Source organism: Hevea brasiliensis, chromosome 10 (assembly GCF_030052815.1).
Source record: "Hevea brasiliensis isolate MT/VB/25A 57/8 chromosome 10, ASM3005281v1, whole genome shotgun sequence".
NCBI lineage: Eukaryota > Viridiplantae > Streptophyta > Magnoliopsida > Malpighiales > Euphorbiaceae > Hevea > Hevea brasiliensis.
In genome coordinates this window covers 1,976,416-1,994,458 of record NC_079502.1, presented here as the reverse complement: position 1 = coordinate 1,994,458, position 18,043 = coordinate 1,976,416, and the positions used below count along the sequence as shown (strand labels likewise).

Here is an 18,043-nt window from a genome sequence, read left to right as displayed (position 1 = left end):
TATTATAATTTATTTATAATTTTTATTTTAAAATTTTACTATTGCTTATTTTGATGTTAGGGGTGAAAGTGAAACAGGGAAAATTAGCATGAATTGATTATTTTGGCAAGTTGAACAAGGTATTATAAAAGAAAGAGGGTGGCCCATGTGTACACGTGGAAGGGAGAGGTACAATTTTATCCCGAACCCGCAGCTGACACGCAGCAACTGAACGTATTACGACGGTACACGTTGGACCATGTGATTGGTTGCCGCCAGAGAACAGTGCGGCTGACGTGTGTTGTCGCTGTCAGAAAGAGCTCCCCAGAGGACACCAAAAAGAAGTGGGTTGTGATGGCCTAATCACTTCGTGACAAGCCTTGATTAAAGTGCCTTTTATACATTTGCACCTCTTTCCCCCACTTATTTACCAATTTGCCACCTTTCTTCTCCATTTCCTTTGTCCCGAAACTCTCTCTTCGTTAATTCCAATATTACCCCTAATTCCAATATATCCCATAAGTAGTTTCTTTGGTCAAAAAGTGATTGCTTCTTCTGCCTCTTGTGGCTTCCTATAACATTTTAATTCAAAAAAAAAAAAAAAAGGCTAAAAAGAAGAAGATGCTTACCCTATCTTCCATAGGTTAGGGAGAGTTGGTCACAACCCCATTTTGTATTATAAAAGCCCATTTTCCATGGAATTTTACTTTTTCTTTTATTCCTTTTAAACAGAATTTAATGACAAAAAAAATTTATATATTTGTTATTGTAATATTTAAGTGACATACTTTAAATGAGATGATAATATTGTTATTTGATGATAATTTATTTAATTCAATAAAGATATAATAGATTAGGTCTGTATATGTATTTTTTTTATTTTAAAATAGATAAATGGAGAGATTTGAATTTAAATTTTTTTTAAAAAAATTAAATTATTCTTAATTAATTAAATAAATAAATTATTTATGCAACATCAATATGTGTAAGATATTTATAGCTTATTAAGAAATAATTAATGGGGTTGATAGGTTGGTGCTATAAGTAAAGTGTATAATCATAGAAATGGGGAATTAGATTCCAATGGAGGAATAGATGGATAACATAATAACACCTTGAGAGGCACCCATCATGGGGCCTAACTCATCTTTGATTTACCTAATCTTTTTTGACTATGGTCCTATCTAGTGGTAATTTTGGTAAAGTTTATGGTATTTAATGACAAAATTGATGATAGAAAAGGTAATGTCTAACTAATCAGGACTAGTTAGATTAGTATTCTTTTTAAAATGCAGAAAATAGATAAATCTATTAATTTTAAAATTATTTATTTTTATAATAAAAAAATAGACTATTACCCTGTCTATGTTTTATTATTTTTCATGCAAGGGTACTTTGGTCTATTTACATATATATATAAATAAATAAAAGTACAGCCCAAACAAACGCATGGAGTTAACGACTTAACGTGTGTAAGTTGTCCGCTTTGGCCAATGGATGGATGGATGGATGGGGATATGAACGCAAACTGTAGTTGTGAAAAAGCAGTGATTTCTGCTGAGTGGGACTGTACCTTTTCTGCCCTTTAATTTTTAATGTAATTTAATAAAATTTCTTTCATTAATATAAATAAGAATATCTCTTTTTATCACTGATATCTATTAAATTTTAATTTTAAAATATTTATATGAAAATCAACACAAGAATATTCTTAGTAGTAAACAAAAATATTTTAGTTTTAATGATATTATGATTTTGAAAAAAAAATTATTTTTGGGCTGGATTGGGATGGTATGGATAGAGATAATGGTCTACGCTAGCAGACATTTCTACAACCATATTCGACTTCATCTCCTTTCTCAGATTCTTTCTTTGTTGTTGTGTCCATGAATCCACTCTTATTAGCTTCTTTTTCTTGCAATACTACATCTGCTTCTGCTGTTACTTAAACTGCTACAACCTCTGCTATTGACCTTAACAATTCTTCATATGTTACTACTTGGGTTGCATAAACTAGATTTTGCAAGAAGTTGGTGATGTATACAGTAAAGGGTAAAACTTTAACTCATTCACATGGTTATGGGTTATTGATTTTCTGTTCTTCTTGTTGTTTGATTTTGGGAATTTATGGACTCTTAATAGACTAGATTTTCCCGTCAGAGGTTTCTGATTTCATAACTGACGTTCGAATCTCTGTTGGTCTATTTCGTGTTCTGGGTTTTGGGAGGTGGTGTCTACAAGGATAAAAACAGACTTCTGTTTGGAATTAGAAACTCAGAATCTATGTATTCTATGATTCTCTCTTGTGGGTGTGTGTGAATTTCTTATCTTCAATTTTTGGGTTGTTTCCTGCGCTCTATCTGAATTTCTAGCTCCTGTTAGTGGATAAGATAGCATCTTCTCTCATATCACTTCTCCTTTTCGATTTCACTTGTTTACAGTGAATTTGGAGTTTGGTGGAATTTGTTCCTCCTTATTTCTTGTGCCTCGTTTGTTCTTCTTAGTTTGGATTTTCTTCACGTTGGGTTTTTGCTAGACAGTTTCTGTAGATTTGATAGTGGGTCTTTTTCTCTCTCTCTATCTCTCTCTCTCTCCCCCCTTTTATATTTTCAACCCGGAATTAGCAGTAAAAGCCACTTCAGCTTGGTACTGTTTCTTGGTAGCTTGCGTCGGCTACTGTTTTGGATGAGTTTGCTCCATGTATTTGGGTTTGGTTTAAAGGTGGGGCATCTACTTTGGATGCTATGTTGCTGGATTGTATCAGTAATTTCCATGAACTGGTTCATTAATGGTGGAATTGTGGAGAGCAAGACTGGTTTGCTTGGTGATGGTGGCAAGATGTGGCTCAGGTTCTGGGAGAAGATCTCAGGGAATAGTTGCAAGATGCACCATCACTACTACCAGTATTTTGGGTCGAAGAGAGTTAGAAAAACATGGTGGAGAAAGCTCTTGGTGGCATGGGTAATTGGCTGGATCATGGTCTCTTTATGGATCTTATGGTACATGAGCTCACAAGCCACTGAGAAGAGGAAAGAGACACTTTCAAGCATGTGTGATGAGAGGGCCAGGATGCTACAGGATCAGTTTAATGTGAGCATGAACCATGTGCAGGCCATGTCCATTTTAATCTCAACCTTTCACCATGGCAAGAACCCTTCCGCTATTGATCAGGTTACTAGATCTCCTTTCATATCTTAGCTAGGTACTAAGTCTGCTAGAAAATGATAATTCTCCATACGCAATCCTTAATTGCCTGACTATTTTGTTGTTTCTGCTCAAGAATGTGAACTTGATGTCGGTATTGTAATTTGCAAACTAGCCTTGATCCATTAGCTCACTGCCTCACTCAATTAGATTAACGTAGTTAATCTGCATCTGCCTGTAATTCTCTAATTTCAGTGGATAATTTTGTTTCTTTTGGGTTTCTTTTAAACGAGAAATCAATTTGTAATCTTAAATTTGCTGATTTTACTTGTGGTTTCCATTTTTGAATATTAAAGCTTAATCCAGAAGCAGATCTGGGTTCTTTTGTCTATAATCACTATCATCCAGTCAAAAACACAATCTAACTTTCAGAATTTATAGAGGACTTTTGCAAGGTACACAGAAAGAACTGCTTTTGAGAGACCCCTCACAAGTGGTGTGGCATATGCTGTAAGGGTACTTCACTCTGAAAGGGAACAATTTGAGAGACAACAAGGCTGGACGATTAAGAGGATGGATACCCTTGAACAAAATCCAGTTCACAAAGATGACTATATCCCAGAATTATTGGAGCCATCCCCAATTCAAGAAGAATATGCCCCTGTCATCTTTGCGCAGGATACTATTTCTCATGTGGTTTCTCTTGATATGCTGTCTGGAAAAGTATGCTCCTTTGTTTTGGATGTTTCTTGTGGTTTAATACCTAAGCTGCACTTGTGAATTTGACTGAAATTTATACCATCAGTCACCACATGGGACAATATAATTTAAATCTAAAATTGCAGTGATAACTTCACGTTCACTTTTTCAATAAGACCTTCATAATTTAAAATGAAGTACTAAACAGATTTTGCAGTGGTCACTACTTCATAAGTTGGGATACTCTTTTTATTACATTTTGAGAGTTGTTTGTTTTTCTGACACATTGAATTAATAGCGTGGATACTTGTTTATGGGTTTCTGCTTATATCTATTCCTGCAGGAAGACCGCGAAAATGTGTTGCGTGCTAGAGAATCAGGAACTGGAGTTCTAACTGCTCCATTTAGGTTACTCAAAACTAACCGTCTTGGAGTTATATTGACCTTTGCTGTCTACAAGAGGGATCTCCCCTCAAATGCGACTCCAAATGAGAGGATTCAAGCGACTGATGGGTATGATTTTTGTCATCAGTTGGAAATTTCATGGGAAACATTTCATGTGGTTTTTAATACAGGCTATAGAATTAGTGTAGAAATAGGTGCTCCTTCCTGCCTTAGAAATGCAGACTCAGAAACTAGAAGTACAGGCAATGCTTGAAAATCCTATAAGAAGAAAAATTAATATTGATATAGGCTATGAGAACAAGTAAAATGATCTTTTGTTTTTGTGGTGTGAACTGTGAAGATGTCTTTCAATTGATAATCTGATGAAAAAACTACAAAAATAGAGTTATTACTTATTACAACAATGATCATTAAGAAGGTGCTCATATAGTGTTCCTGCTACTGCCAAGCAGCTATCTTGGAGGAGTCTTTGATATTGAATCACTTGTGGAAAAGCTACTTCAACAACTTGCAAGTAAACAAACCATCCTTGTGGATGTGTATGACACTACTAATCAATCTCACCCCATTAGCATGTATGGCTCAAATGTATCAGATGATGGGTTGCAACATGTGAGCTCTCTTAATTTTGGAGATCCCCATAGAAAGCATGAGATGCATTGCAGGTAAGTAACAAACATTTCTCTTTCATTCAATGTTCTGAGTTCAAATTGTGCCTGACTTGGACCTTTCCAGTTTACTGCTAAGGATCACACAATGAAAGTCCAGTTATTCATATGGCTATTCCAAATCTACATGTGGCACTGTGGTGTTTCTGTTGTCATATCATAGATACAGAAAAAAATTTCTTTATCCTCTATCTGGGCCTGGAATGCACTAAATAGAAGGTTTTAATATGTATGTTAGCTGAATTGGAGCATAAATTAGGTTTTACTTGATGCAGATTCAAACAAAAACCACCATGGCCATGGTTGGCTATAACAACTTCATTTGGGGTCCTTGTGATTGCATTGCTTATTGGACATATTTTCCATGCCACTGTAAATCGAATTGCCAAAGTTGAAGATGATTATCATGAAATGATGGAGCTTAAAAAACGAGCAGAGGCAGCTGATATTGCAAAATCTCAGGTATTTGATGCTCTTAATTTACTTGGTAGGATTTTGTTTCAGTAGCATGAAAGCCTAATCCAATTTCAACTTTCTACAGTTTCTGGCTACAGTTTCCCATGAGATCAGAACCCCAATGAATGGTGTTCTAGGTGAGTTGTAAAATTTTTCTTTGCTCTTCAAAATCTTATGCATTGTTTGGCATATATGCTAAGAATAAGTAGGAGTAAACTTCATGTGATAATGTGAATCTGTTCATTTTTTCAGGAATGTTACATATGCTTATGGACACAGATCTAGATTTAACTCAGCAAGATTATGTCAGAACTGCACAAGACAGTGGAAAAGCTCTTGTCTCACTAATCAACGAGGTTTTGGATCAAGCGAAAATTGAATCTGGTAAGCTTGAGCTTGAGGAAGTGCAGTTCAATCTACGGGCAATTTTGGATGATGTGCTGTCACTCTTCTCTGACAAGTCTCAAGGGAAAGGAGTAGAGGTAATGTGTTATTTAGCTGGTGAAATTATTAGATACTACCATTTTCTGCTTCCTAGTCTGACATAAATACTAGTCTTACCATAAATTTGGCATATGCTGTGTGGAAACCACTTTATGAGAGGACACTACATAAGCAGTATCTAATAATTTCTCCTCTTGCACATTATATTGTTTCTTTTCCTCTCATCCTCCCCCTCCGAGTTACTTTTTCTTATCTATACCTTGATTTCACTATCTAATATCTAAATTTCAACATTGGCATGGTCAAATTGGTGGGAAGAGCAGTTGGCAGTTTACATCTCTGATAGTGTTCCTGAAATGCTAATTGGTGATCCAGGGAGGTTCCGGCAAATCATCATAAATCTCATGGGAAATTCAATAAAAGTAAGTGTCTAGCTAATTTTGGATTGAGGCCTCTATAATGAACATATTTCAGATTTACAATCATTGGGTACCGCAAAATTTTCTCTGTCTTCCTTCACCATAGAGATTTAGGAGAAAAATATTATCTATCAATTTACTTATTCAATCTTTATTTCTTGTGAAGCATATTTTAATTTTGCAATTTGAATGCTGCACCTGGGTAAAACTTCAACTTCCAACACTTAGCTTGTAGTTTGTTCTGCGCTGAGCATGAATCATTCATTGCCAGACTTTGAGCTTCTGCTTCAATGTCCAACACTTTAAGGTCATAGCAGACTCAAAGTTGGTGATCAGCCAAGTTCTGGGTGAACAGAAGACTATTTTTCACGGAGCTCTCCAACTGGACAATTTTTTTTTTGTTAGTAATTCTATGGGGAGCCTATTGCACTATACATGGCGTGTATAGGGGATTGACTGTTTTGTGACCAAGAAATTATTTCTAAAAGAAAGTTAAGAAAGTTAAGAAAATTCATATGGAATAGTCTGTTGGAGGAAGAGTATGGAAGAACAGGATCCCTGAAACAAGCTTATAGAATTTCTAATGTACTCATCTGCATAGTTTAATCCACATTGTCTTATACCCTTTTTGTAAAGTAGCAACTTTAATTTTTTTTTTTTCCCCCTCCAGTTCACACATCAAGGGCACATCTTTGTCACTGTACATCTTGTGGAGGATGTGATCGACTCCATAGATGTAGAGACAGAATCATCATCAAGGAACACCTTGAGTGGTTTGCCTGTTGCAGATAGATGCGGCAGCTGGGCAGGATTTAGGACTTTCAGTCAAGAAGGATCTGGTCGTACTCTCTTGCCATGCTCTTCTGACTTTATCAATCTAATCATTTCTGTTGAGGATACAGGAGAAGGGATCCCTCTTGAAGCCCAGTCTCGCATTTTCACTCCTTTTATGCAGGTTGGTCCATCCACTTCCCGAAAATATGGAGGCACAGGGATTGGCCTAAGTATAAGCAAGTGTTTGGTCGGCCTCATGAATGGGGAAATTGGGTTTGTAAGCATACCCAAGATTGGGACCACCTTTACATTTACTGCTGTTTTTACCAATGGCTGCACCAATTCAAACGAGTACAAGAGTCACAAAATCAGCAACCAGTCTAATGCTATCTCTTCAGAATTTCATGGCATGACAGCATTAGTTGTGGATCCAAGGCCTGTTAGGGCCAAGGTTTCAAGATATCATATCCAGCGGCTTGGAATTAATGTTGAAGTGGTTTCTGATTTAAATCAAGCTTTATGTAGCACAAGCAATGGGAATGCAGTTGTCAACATGGTTCTTATTGAACAGGAAGTTTGGGATAGGGATTCAAGCAAATCAGCTCTATTTGTCAATAATATTAGGAAAATTGATCACAGTGTTTCTCTAAAACTATTCCTTCTGGCTAATTCTATCAGTTCTTTCAGAACAAATGATGCAACTTCTGGTGTTTATACCCCAAGTGTCATCATGAAGCCCCTGAGGGCAAGTATGCTGGCTGCATCTTTACAACGAGCAATGGGTGTTGGGAATAAGGGGAATGCACGCAATGGAGAGCTCAGCAACCTTCTTCTTGGAAGAAAAATTCTTGTTGTAGATGACAATGGTGTGAACCTCAAAGTAGCTGCTGGTGCTTTGAAAAAGTATGGAGCTGATGTGGTCTGCGCAGATAGTGGGGAGAAGGCAATCAAATTGCTTACCCCACCCCACCAGTTTGATGCCTGTTTTATGGATATCCAGATGCCAGAAATGGATGGGTATGTTTCCTTTTTAAGTTTTTCTGGTCAGTTTATTCTGTTTTGGGGTATAATTTTTGAGACCCATATAAATTAGAATTTACATCCTCTTCTGCTAAAATTGTTTTCTGTAGCTGCCTTGTTTGTGTTAGAGATATGTCATTATTATTATGTGCTTAATCTTCAAAATATGTGTACAAGGGCATAATTGTCCATTGTGTTATCACACTTAACACAAGTAGGAAAGCAGCAAATTGTTGGATATGCTACGGTAGGTCAGTAGAGTATACTGCTTTACTGCAACAAAAAGATACAAAAATAAATAAAGTATAATGTGCATTTGTATAATTGCATCTCCATTCAATTTGTTTAGTTTACGTCAAGTGCTCTATAGCTTTTTCTAAAGTTATATAATGTCCTTCCCCTTAGGTTTGAAGCTACCAGGAAAGTTCGTGATAAAGAACGCAATTTCAACAATTCTATTCAAAATGGAGATGCTTTAGTTGGAGCCTATGAAAATCTTCCTAATTGGCATGTTCCCGTTTTAGCAATGACTGCAGATGTAATCCAAGCTACACATGAGGAATGCCTGAAGTGTGGAATGGATGGATATGTTTCTAAACCATTTGAAGCTGAACAACTGTATAGGGAAGTTTCACGATTTTTGCAGACAACTTCCAATGTGATATAGAGGGGACTTCTGTTGGAAACATGCTCATGACATGAGCATAAGCGCCTGTTCTCTGGGACGTGGTGGGATACTTGAATGGGGTTGAGAGTTTCTCCCAAAAGTAAGTATCCCATTGACCTAATCTGATATTTACATTTTACTGTCTTTGTACTGAGAGTTTTTCTTATAAAATTCCCGAATATATTTTTGATATAAATCAACTGGTCTTTGAATCATTTTATTATAGATTACAACTTGGAATTGTTTGTTTTTTTTTCACTGGCTCATTGACTACTTGGTTACTTGACATTTCTCCAGGAAAACATGTGTTGTTTCAGAGAGTGTAAATAGAAGCCATGATTGATTGAGCTTGAGTTTCATTGATTGTTTTGTGAACCACACGGTGAAGCTTGTTCAATTTTCCTTGTAAAGTTGATCTCATTTGCTAGTTGTTGTTTAGGGTTGGTTATGTGAGACTTGTGCAGAGGCAAAGCTTTTAGGGTAGGACATCGAATTTGATACTTAGATACCAATTTCAAATGGACGGAGAATTCTATTATCTGAGTGGATCATAGAAGCTATGGAATTGCACCCTCTTCTTGTAATAAATTTGTGATAATCCGAAAGTAGCACTCTTTCTTTGAGGATTATCAATTTGTAGTGTAGGGGTAGATTAATGTGAAAGGATGAAAGAAAACTTCTTGGCAAAGGGGGAGAGAAACACATCATGTACATTGTATATTATCTCATTAATAAGATGTTGATGTACTCATGCTGTCTCATTTCTGCTTCGTTTTGTTTCTAACAATACCAAGAGTTTGTTGTACCAAGAATTGATGTAACTTATATAGTGACAGTGTATCAAATCTTAGTAATCTCTTGATTCTTGTTGTCCCAAATATAGTCCAAGAGGGGGGTGAATTGGACTTTAACAATTTTTCGGCCCTTGCTTGTAGCCTAATGAAAAATTGTGGCTATGTTCAACTAAGTGTTTCTCTATATGTAATGAAAATAATATGAGCTTCAACAATGTGTTCCTAAGTTGCAATTTAACTCTCAATCAATGTATATGGCAATATCTAACAAGGCATGCACCATACAATATACAATTGATTTCTCAAGTCACTTAATATGTCCTCAAATATATCAACTCAATCTTATTCAAACAACATTCAATATCATGTATAGCAAGAAAAATTTAAATTGCACAAAATTAAGGAGGTAAAGGTTAGAGAGATCAAACACAATGATTTTTATAGTGGTTCGGCTTAACTAGCCTACATCCACTCTCTCAAAGAACCCTCTTTGAGTCTTGTCTCCACTATTTGCTCTTTTGAAGGCAAGAGACCAAAAGCCCTTTACAATATCTCCACACCAAGCTTTTACACCAAGGTAGCTTGAAACCTTCTCAAGTGCAATCACAAGCACTAACTCTCCCAAGCTTCAATAGGTGCTTGTACAACCTCTCTTGAATGCAATTTAATATTTCAACACTCACTCTTACTCAATACAAATCAAACTGTAAAGAAGAGATGAGTAGATTTGCCAATGGAAGCTCAAAAATCTTTAAAGCTCTTGAATGAAAGCAATAAATGAAAAATCAATGTTGGAGTTCAATTGTTAGCTTTCATCAAATTGTAAATGAAGTAGAGAAGGTGTATATATAGTCCCAAATTATTTTAGACCGTTTGAAACCCTTTTGGAACGTTATACACACTGCCCAAGACAAAATGACCGTTATTTTGTCCTTTTGTGCGAAGTTGAGCACTACGGGCGATTAGCAAACTAATAAAATTTTAGGAGCAGTCAGCAAACTGGTTAGCAAACTAATGTTTTTAGCAAACATATTAGCAAACCGAAAATTTTAGCAAACCAGTTAGGAAACTAAGTCAACAGCTGCATGTCTCAACTTGCAATGTAAAATGATTTAGACCTTTGAAAAATGTTTCAATGGTTGTGTTCAAGGTCATGATGAGAAAAAGTAATCAGAAAATAAATTTTTATTTTTGAGCTCCATATGACTAAATTCTCATATATTCTTTTTCACAAAAAGGCCTAAGACTCTAACACTATACTCTTCATACCTTTTCTTTGAGTCTTGGCTTCCATAGCCTTTTTCTCATTTTGGATTTGTCTTGAAATACCTTTGAGTATCCTTTCTCCTTAGATACAACTTCAAAGGTTCTTTATGCATAAGACAAAGAATCTACACATCACTTCAAGGTTAGGTTAGATAGATTCTCTTTGAGTTTTGTTATCATCAAAATCAATGCTCATTTTGAGCTACACGGGGTCAACAATCTCCCCCTTTTTGATGATGACAAAACTCAACTGAATCAATCAGTCAAAAATAAAAGTGTGTGAGAATTTATGTGAGTATGTAAATCCAAGTATAGTATACCGAAAATGCTCCCCCTAAATATATGCACATAATATCCAAGAAATCCATTTTCTGTACATAAGCTCCCCCTGAAATTATGCTATAAAACATATTCACACTTCACAAGTATATCAACACATTTCCATATTTCCATATTTCCATCAACACAAGTAAGTATGAACACATATTCACATCAACATATTTCATATTCACATCAACATATTTCCATTCTCCCCCTTTTTGTCATCAATCAAAAAGGAAATAGGAGAAAATAATCCAAAAAGAAGCAGGTCAGCCCAAAGTAGACGCAGTAAGGTAGACAGTAGCAAACTAAAAACCAAAAGTAGCAAACAGACTAGGAAACTAAATATGCAAGAATCAGAACCAATTTTAGCAGAGGAGGAACCACCCTTTTCAAACCTTTTCTTTCTCCCATCGATTATGCAATGTATTTCTCTAAGCACCATCAAATCAGTCCTAGAGCTTTCCTTAGAGACATTCACATTCAGCTCTTTAAACACAGCAGTCAAGAGATGTGCATAAGGCAATTTTCCAAATCCATAAGCTTTGCACATGTTCTTAAAAATCTAATATGCCAAATTCATTTTTACTTTGTTAACAATGTGCCACATGATACACATATCCAAGTGACTCAAATAACCATAGTAAATTGCTCTAAGCACCTTTTTCAAACTTAACCAAATTAAAGCCTGCCATCCTAGCAACATCCTTATGTGTGGAAATTTTATTTCCATCATTGGGCAATTTCAAAGCCGTAGCTATCAGTTCAACAGATACATCATATAAACTGTTATTCAAAATCATTTCAAATCTGTCCTCATCATCAACTGTTCTCATAGTTCTGTAAAATTCTTGAACAAGCCTAGGGTAATATGCATTTGTACATTCACAAACAGCCATCCATTCTTGAAACTCAAAAATCTCTTTGAATTGAAAGTTTACCTGATTGAAGTACTCCCATTTGATAAATTTTCAATCTAATAGTGCTTTATCCACTGAGCTCAAAGATTGGGCAGCCCCATTTTTGCGTTGGGTATCACTCTTTCGCATTTGCCGCTTCTTTTTCTTTTCTGGCGTCGTTACAGTGGGTTCGACAGCCTTGGATGGGTCGGAAGACCCACTTGTTAATTTCGATTCAGGTAAATTTTTCTTCCCTTTCAATTTCTTTCGTAATGCAGCGACAGGGATATCGTCGGAGGCTGATGAGGATGAGGAAGCAGCCGCAGCAACTGGAGATTTTCATTTAGCATGAGCCATTGACGAAAAAAAAAAAATGTGAAATTGAGTACTAGTTTTTCGGTATGTAAGAGTGGAGAGGAAAGGAGAGACGAGAGGTCTGATGGGTTTGGATATATTTTGCCGGAAAGAAAATGGGTTTATTTTGGAGGTGTCGTGAACCGAAGCAGAGGAGAGAAGGTGACGGTTTCGTGTGGCAGAGGATTTAAGTTCTCTTGAGTCCCGCGCTTTTTATTTCAGTGTACTTTCTCTGAACCTGTTTTCTCCTTTTTTTTTTTTTTTTTTTTATTATTTCAAACAAGTCTATCTATCTTTATATGCACAAATATATATTTCTACATGTCTGACACAGCAGTAAAAATGTGATATCAAATGTGAAAAGATAAATGCATTGCTAGACACGCAGAAAATTTCAAGCACAATCACGTTTTGGTTTGAGATTTGAACAGTACACGATATAGCAAACTAATTTTAGTCACGCAATATTAGCATACAACTTAGTAAACTAATTTCACGAGTACACAAATAAGTTAGCTAATATTCTTTAAAGATTTCTTAGCAAACCTATATCACAGCAGATCACTCACATATTAAACAAAATGTAAAACATTACACATACCAATTTCCCTTCTAATTCTGCAAAATGTTTCTTCATTAAGAGGTTTTGTAAAAATGTCAGCAAGTTGATTTTCAGAGGTAACAAACTCAATTTTGATATTTCCATTTTGAACATGATCTCTAATAAAATGATGTCTAATCTCAATATGTTTAGTTCTTGAATGTTGGACTGGATTTTTGACCAAGTTTATGGCACTTGTGTTGTCACACTTAATTGGAACAAGATTATATTTTAAACCAAAATCTTCCAATTGTTGTTTCATCCATAAGATTTGAGCAACACAACTACCAGCAGCTATATATTCTGCCTCAGCTGTAGATAAAGCTACTGAAGTTTGTTTCTTACTGTGCCAAGAAACTAGTGCATGACCAAGAAATTGACAAGTACCTGAGGTACTTTTTCATCGATCTACTTCCAAAGAAAATCAGAGTCACTATAGCCAACAATATTAAATGATTCGCACTTTGGATACCATAAACCAATTGATTGTGAGCCTATGAGATATCTAAAAATCCTTTTGACTGCACTTAGATGGGATTCTTTTGGACATGATTGAAATCTTGCACACAAACAAACACTAAAGTGTATATGGCCTAGATGCGATAAGATACAAAAGAGAGCCAATCATACCTCTATAAAGTTTGGTATCTACTTCTTTACCTTTTTCATCACGTCCATTTTAATTGTTGAACTCATAGGAGTGCCCATGCTCTTCAAATTTTCCATCTTAAATTTCTTTAGCATATCCTTGATGTACTTTGATTGATTTATGAAGATGCCATCTTTCATTTGTTTAATTTGAAGTCCAAGGAAGAATGTGAGCTCACCCATCATGCTCATTTCAAATTCATTCTGCATAATCTTAGAAAATTTCTTGCAAAGAGATTCGTTAGTAGCACCAAAAATTATATCATCAACATAAATTTGCACAATGAGCATATCATTATGATGCTTCTTAACAAAAAGTGTTGTATCCACTTTGCCTCTTTGAAAATCATTTTGTAAAAGGAATTTACTAAGCCTTTCATACCATGCTCTAGGAGCTTGCTTTAAACCATATAAGGCTTTAGTAAGTTTATAAACATGATTTGGATGTTCATGATTTTCAAAACCTGGAGGTTGTGCAACATACACTTCCTCATCAATATAACCATTTAAAAATGCACTCTTGACATCCATTTGATAAAGCATAAAATCTTTGAAACATGCAAAGGCACACAACATTCTAATAGCTTCAATTCTAGCAACCGGAGCAAAGGTTTCATCAAAATCAATACCTTCCTCTTGATTGTAGCCTTGAGCCACTAGTCTAGCTTTGTTCCTAACAACATTGCCTTTTTCATCCATTTTGTTTCTAAAGACCCATTTAGTACCAATAATTGAATGATCTTTTGGTCTAGGCACTAAATTCCAAACTTTATTTCTCTCAAATTGATTTAGTTCTTCTTGCATAGCAAGAATCCAACTTTCATCATTTTGAGCATCTTCAAAACATTTAGGTTCAATTTGTGAAACAAAAGCAACATTACCAAAATATCTTCTCAATTGTGCTCTAGTCATCATCCTCTGAGATGGATCATCAATAATGTCTTCTTGAGGATGGTTTCTATGGAATCTCCAATCTTTAGGTAAATCTTCATGTTGGGGCTCATTTACTTGTAAATCTTCCAAATTTGGCATTTCTTCATTAATTTGATCTTCATTGGCATCATGGACATCTATTGTAGTTTCTCCTTGAGTTTCCTCATCTTTGTCATCAACTTGTTCCATTTCTTGACTTGATATTATATTTTCTTTTTCAAAAACCTGTTCATCATTATCATCACAAGCATTTTTCTTTCTAATAGAAGGGTTAGCCTCATCAAACAATACATGAATAGTTTCCTCAATAACCAAAGTCTTTCTATTGAACACTCTATAGGCTTTACTCTTTGTTGAATACCCAAGAAAGATTCCTTCATCGGATTTAGCATCAAATTTCTTTAAATTATCCTTCTTGTTATTTAAAATATAGCACTTACAACCAAATGCTTTGAAATATGAGATATTTGGTTTTCTTCCTTTCCAAAGCTCATAGGGGGTCTTTTTCAAAATTGGTCTTATCAAAACTCTATTCAACACATAGCAAGATGTATTAACAGCTTCAGCCCAAAAGTACTTTGGCAAGTTATTTTCACTCAACATAGTTCTAGTCATTTCTTGCAAAGTCCTATTTTTCCTTTCTACTACCCCATTTTGTTGTGGTGTCCTAGGAACTGAAAAATTATGATTGATTCCATGTTTATCACAATATTTCTCAAATAAATGATTTTCAAATTCAGTTCCATGATCGCTTCTAATAGATGATATGCAAAAGCCTTTTTCATTTTGAACCATTTTACTAAATGAAATGAATTTTTCAAAAGTTTCATCTTTATGAGCAAGGAAAAATGTCCATGTATATCTTGAATAGTCATCAACAATAACTAAAGCATATGACTTTCCACCAAGACTAGTAGGAGTTACGGGTCCAAATAAATCAAGATGAAGCAATTCTAATGGCCTAGTAGTAGACACAATATTCTTAGACTTAAAAGATGCTCTAGTATGCTTTCCTAGTGCACATGCTCTACATTGAAATTCATTTTCATACTTAATCTTAGGAAGACCATTAACAAGTTCTTTCTTAGACAGTTTTGAGAGTGTATGCATGCTTGCATGACCCAGTCTTCTATGCCACAAATAACTAGAGTTATCAAGAGATACTAGACATGTACCATGATTAGTTTCAAAATTATTCATGTCAAGCAAGTAAACATTATTGGATCTATTGGCAATGAACAATGTATCATTATCTAAGTTATTGATTGTACATAGAGAAGAAGTAAACTTTACCTCAAAACCTTTATCACAGAGTTGGCTTACACTTAGCAAGTTGTATTTCAAACCTTCAACAAGTGAAACATCTTCAATACAAGGTTTGGTTCCAATTGTGCCATTTCCAATTATTTTTACTTTACCTTTATCTCCAAATTTTACATATCCTCCATCTTTCATTGTGATTTTTGAAAACTTGTCCTTTTCACTACCATGTGCTTTGAACAACCACTATCTATGTACCATTTTTCACTTCCCTTCATCCCTTTGAAACAAACCTGAAATTTAATCATTGAACTTTAGGTACCCAAGCAACTTTGGGTCCTTGGGGGTTAGTGACCTTAGGTAAGGTTCCCTTCGGTACCCATACCTTCTTTACCTTAAGACGACCTTTTCTAAATGCACAAGAACTAATCATATGACCTCTTTTATTGCAATAATAACATGTAACATTAGGCAAGGAGGATGTAGATGCTTTAATGAAATGATTCTTGTACTTGTCATAGTTCATGAAACCATCAAAACCAATTCCATATTTCTCATTTGAAATTCTTTGGTTTCCAAGGAGTACATCTAGAGTTTCTTTTCCTTTTGTAAATTTAGCCAAATCATTTGTCAAAGACTCTACTTTAGTTTCAAGAACTTTATTTTTCTCAATGAGCATTTCACAAGTATCTTTTGAGATTTTCAACTCTAAATCTAGTTCTTTAAACATGGCAATTTGTCCCTTGTAAAATTCATTTTCTTTATACACATTGGACATGGCAATATTTTGTGATCTCAATGATTCAATCTCTAAATTCATTTTAGTGCACTTCCTCTTGTAATTTCTATACTCATCATATACTCTAGCAAATGCAAGTTCAAGTTCCTCTACATTAGGAGATTCATAAGAATTTACCTCATTGTCGCTTTCTTCATCTTTTTGTGAGCTCTCAACTTTCTCCTCACATGCCATCAAACAAAGAAGAGCAGCCTCTTTGTCACTTGATTCATCATTTGAAGACTCTTCACTGTTGCTCCATACTACTTTCATAGCTTTCTTGCTCCTATCTTCTTTTCCTTTCTTCTTTTTGAGCAATGGACATTTGGGCTTGATATGTCCAGGTTTGTGACACTCATAACATACAATTTCTTCTTTTGAATCTTTAAAGTACTTATCCTTGGGAGTATGCTTTTTCAAGAATTTCTTGTATTTGCTTCCTCCTTTCTTGAAAGCTCTTTTAAATTTTCTTGCAAGCATAGCCATTTCATCATCATCTTCACTTGAAGCACTTGAGTTGTCACTTGAGTCAACTTTGAATGCAACTCCTTTCTTCTTATCTTCATCCTTGTTTGATTTGAGAGCAATGTTTTTCTTCTTCTTTTGCTCATTTTCAACTTCATCCTTCTTGTATACCATCTCATGTGCAATGAGAGAACCAATGAGTTCATCATAGGTGAATGTTTTGAAATCTTTGGTATCTTGGATAACTGTTGTCTTTGCTTCCCAAGACTTTGGAAGTGATCTAAGAATTTTCTTCACAAGTTCAGCTTCCTCAAATTTTTTACCAAGTGCTTTGAGAAGATTTACAAGATCAGTAAACCTTGTACTCATATCTGCAATTGATTCTCCTGGCCTCATTTCAAACAACTCATAATCTCGAATCAGAAGGTTTGCTTTGGACTCTTTAACAACATCAGTTCCTTCATAAGTCACTTCAAACTTATCCCAAATTTCCTTAGCAGATTGACATCCTGAAACACGATTGTATTCATTAAGGTCAAGTGAGCAATGCAAAATATTAATAGCTTTAGCATTTATAGAGATTTTCTTCCAATCATTGTCATCATATTCATCTTCATGTTTTGGAACTTTTGTAGTTCCAGTACCATTCTTTTGAGGAACATGTGGACCATTTTTAATAATTCTCCATGCATCAATATCTACAGATTGTATGAAATTTCTCATTCTTACTTTCCAAAATGAATAATTAGTGCCATTGAAAAGTGGTGGTCTAGTGATTGAGTAGCCTTCAACTAAAGGTGCAGGTATACCGGCAGTATTACTAGATGAACTAGCCATTATGGATCACTCTAAGGTTGTAATACCCTAAGCAAGAGAGTCAGGCTCTGATACCAATTTGTTGTCCCAAATATAGTCCAAGAGGGGGGTGAATTGGACTTTAACAATTTTTCGGCCCTTGCTTGTAGCCTAATGAAAAATTGTGGCTATGTTCAACTAAGTGTTTCTCTATATGTAATGAAAATAATATGAGCTTCAACAATGTGTTCCTA

The 18,043-nt window shown here is 35.2% G+C and overlaps 1 protein-coding gene across 1 annotated transcript; it reads left to right on the top strand.

Moving 5' to 3' along the window:
- Positions 1-1,735: 1,735 nt before the first annotated feature.
- LOC110635375 (histidine kinase 3) lies at positions 1,736-9,426 on the top strand. The gene is made up of 11 exons (XM_021784677.2): positions 1,736-3,150; positions 3,565-3,846; positions 4,166-4,335; positions 4,680-4,892; positions 5,171-5,357; positions 5,437-5,488; positions 5,604-5,833; positions 6,119-6,217; positions 6,885-8,005; positions 8,414-8,775; positions 8,973-9,426. Exons 1-10 carry the CDS (start codon positions 2,665-2,667, stop codon positions 8,673-8,675), a joined length of 3,102 nt encoding a protein of 1,033 aa, XP_021640369.2. The 5' UTR covers positions 1,736-2,664; the 3' UTR covers positions 8,676-8,775; positions 8,973-9,426.
- The last annotated feature ends 8,617 nt before the right edge of the window (positions 9,427-18,043 follow it).

Excerpts from the sequence above, each read along its gene's own strand:
- LOC110635375 (XM_021784677.2), top strand. The coding sequence starts at position 2,665 with ATGAGTTTGCTCCATGTATTTGGGTTTGGTTTAAAGGTGGGGCATCTA. Across the intron at positions 3,151-3,564 it reads ACCCTTCCGCTATTGATCAG|AGGACTTTTGCAAGGTACAC; the intron begins GTTACTAGATCT and ends CAGAATTTATAG. Across the intron at positions 6,218-6,884 it reads TCATGGGAAATTCAATAAAA|TTCACACATCAAGGGCACAT; the intron begins GTAAGTGTCTAG and ends TTCCCCCTCCAG.